At 68.4% G+C, this 1,148-nt stretch overlaps 1 protein-coding gene across 1 annotated transcript in view; it reads left to right on the top strand.

Annotated features, from left to right (window-relative positions):
* The window catches only part of LOC113980196 (chromodomain-helicase-DNA-binding protein 3-like), a gene marked incomplete at its 3' end in the record, with an annotated part of 2,440 nt that extends 1,327 nt beyond the window's left edge, over positions 1-1,113 (top strand). Inside the window, exons 2-3 of the mRNA XM_027707425.1 lie at positions 377-554; positions 1,048-1,113. Of these exons, the coding sequence (XP_027563226.1) occupies positions 377-554; positions 1,048-1,113 (244 nt within the window). The remainder of the gene's footprint in view (positions 1-376; positions 555-1,047) is intronic.
* Positions 1,114-1,148: the final 35 nt, after the last annotated feature.

Here is a 1,148-nt window from a genome sequence, read left to right as displayed (position 1 = left end):
GACCCCCCAGGCCCACGGAGACCCCCCAGGCCCTTGGGGACCCCCCAGGCCCACGGGGACCCCCCTGGCCCACGGGGACCCCCCATGCCCACGGAGACCCCCCATGCCCACAGGGACCCCCCAGGCCCTTGGGGACCCCCCAGACCCACGGGGACCCCCCAGGCCCACAGGGACCCCCCAGACCCTTGGGGACCCCCAGGCTCATGAGGACCCCTGAGGTGCCCCGGGTAGGCGCTGACGGGGCCAGTGGGGACCCCCCAGGCCCATGAGGACCTCCCAGGCCCTTGGGGACCCCCCAGACCCACGGGGACCCCCCAGTCCCACGGAGACCCCCGGGGTGCCCCGGGCGAGCGCTGACGGGTCCGTGTCCGGGCAGATCGAGGAGATCGAGCGGGAGATCATCAAGCAGGAGGAGAACGTGGACCCCGACTACTGGGAGAAGCTGCTGCGCCACCACTACGAGCAGCAGCAGGAGGACCTGGCCCGGAACCTGGGCAAGGGCAAGCGCGTCAGAAAACAGGTCAACTACAACGACGCCGCCCAGGAGGACCAAGGTGGGCACTGGGAGGGACTGGGAGGGCACTGGGAGGCATTAGGATGGCACTGGGAGAGACTGGGAGACATTGGGACAGACTGGGAGGTACTAGGATGGTACTGGGAGGGCACTGGTGCAGAACCTGGGCAAGGGCAAGCGCGTCCCAAAGCGGATCAACTGCAACGACACCACCCAGGAGGACCAAGGTGGGCACTGGGACGCACTGGGATGGTACTGGGAGGGACTAGGATGGCACTGGAACGCACTGGGAGGCACTGAGAGGCACTGAGAGGGCACTGAGAGGCATTAGGATGACACTGGGAGGGACTGGTGCAGAGCCTGGGCAAGGGCAAGGGCGTCCCAAAGTGGGTCAACTGCAACGACACCACCCGGGAGGACCAAGGTGGGCACTGGGAGGCACTGGGAGGGTACTGGGAGGGACTGGGGGGATACTGGGGGTCACTGGGAGGCGCTGGGGGTGCTGTGTGCCCGGTGCTGACGGTGCCCCCCAGACAACCAGTCCGAGTACTCGGTGGGCTCCGAGGAGGAGGACGAGGACTTCGACGAGAGGCCGGAGGGTGAGTGGCCCCTGTGTCCCCTCTGTGTCCCCCCC

This window comes from Neopelma chrysocephalum, unplaced genomic scaffold, assembly GCF_003984885.1.
Source record: "Neopelma chrysocephalum unplaced genomic scaffold, ASM398488v2 Primary Assembly neopelma1_92995, whole genome shotgun sequence".
Lineage (NCBI taxonomy): Eukaryota > Metazoa > Chordata > Aves > Passeriformes > Pipridae > Neopelma > Neopelma chrysocephalum.
This window is presented reverse-complemented; position numbering and strand designations above follow the sequence as displayed.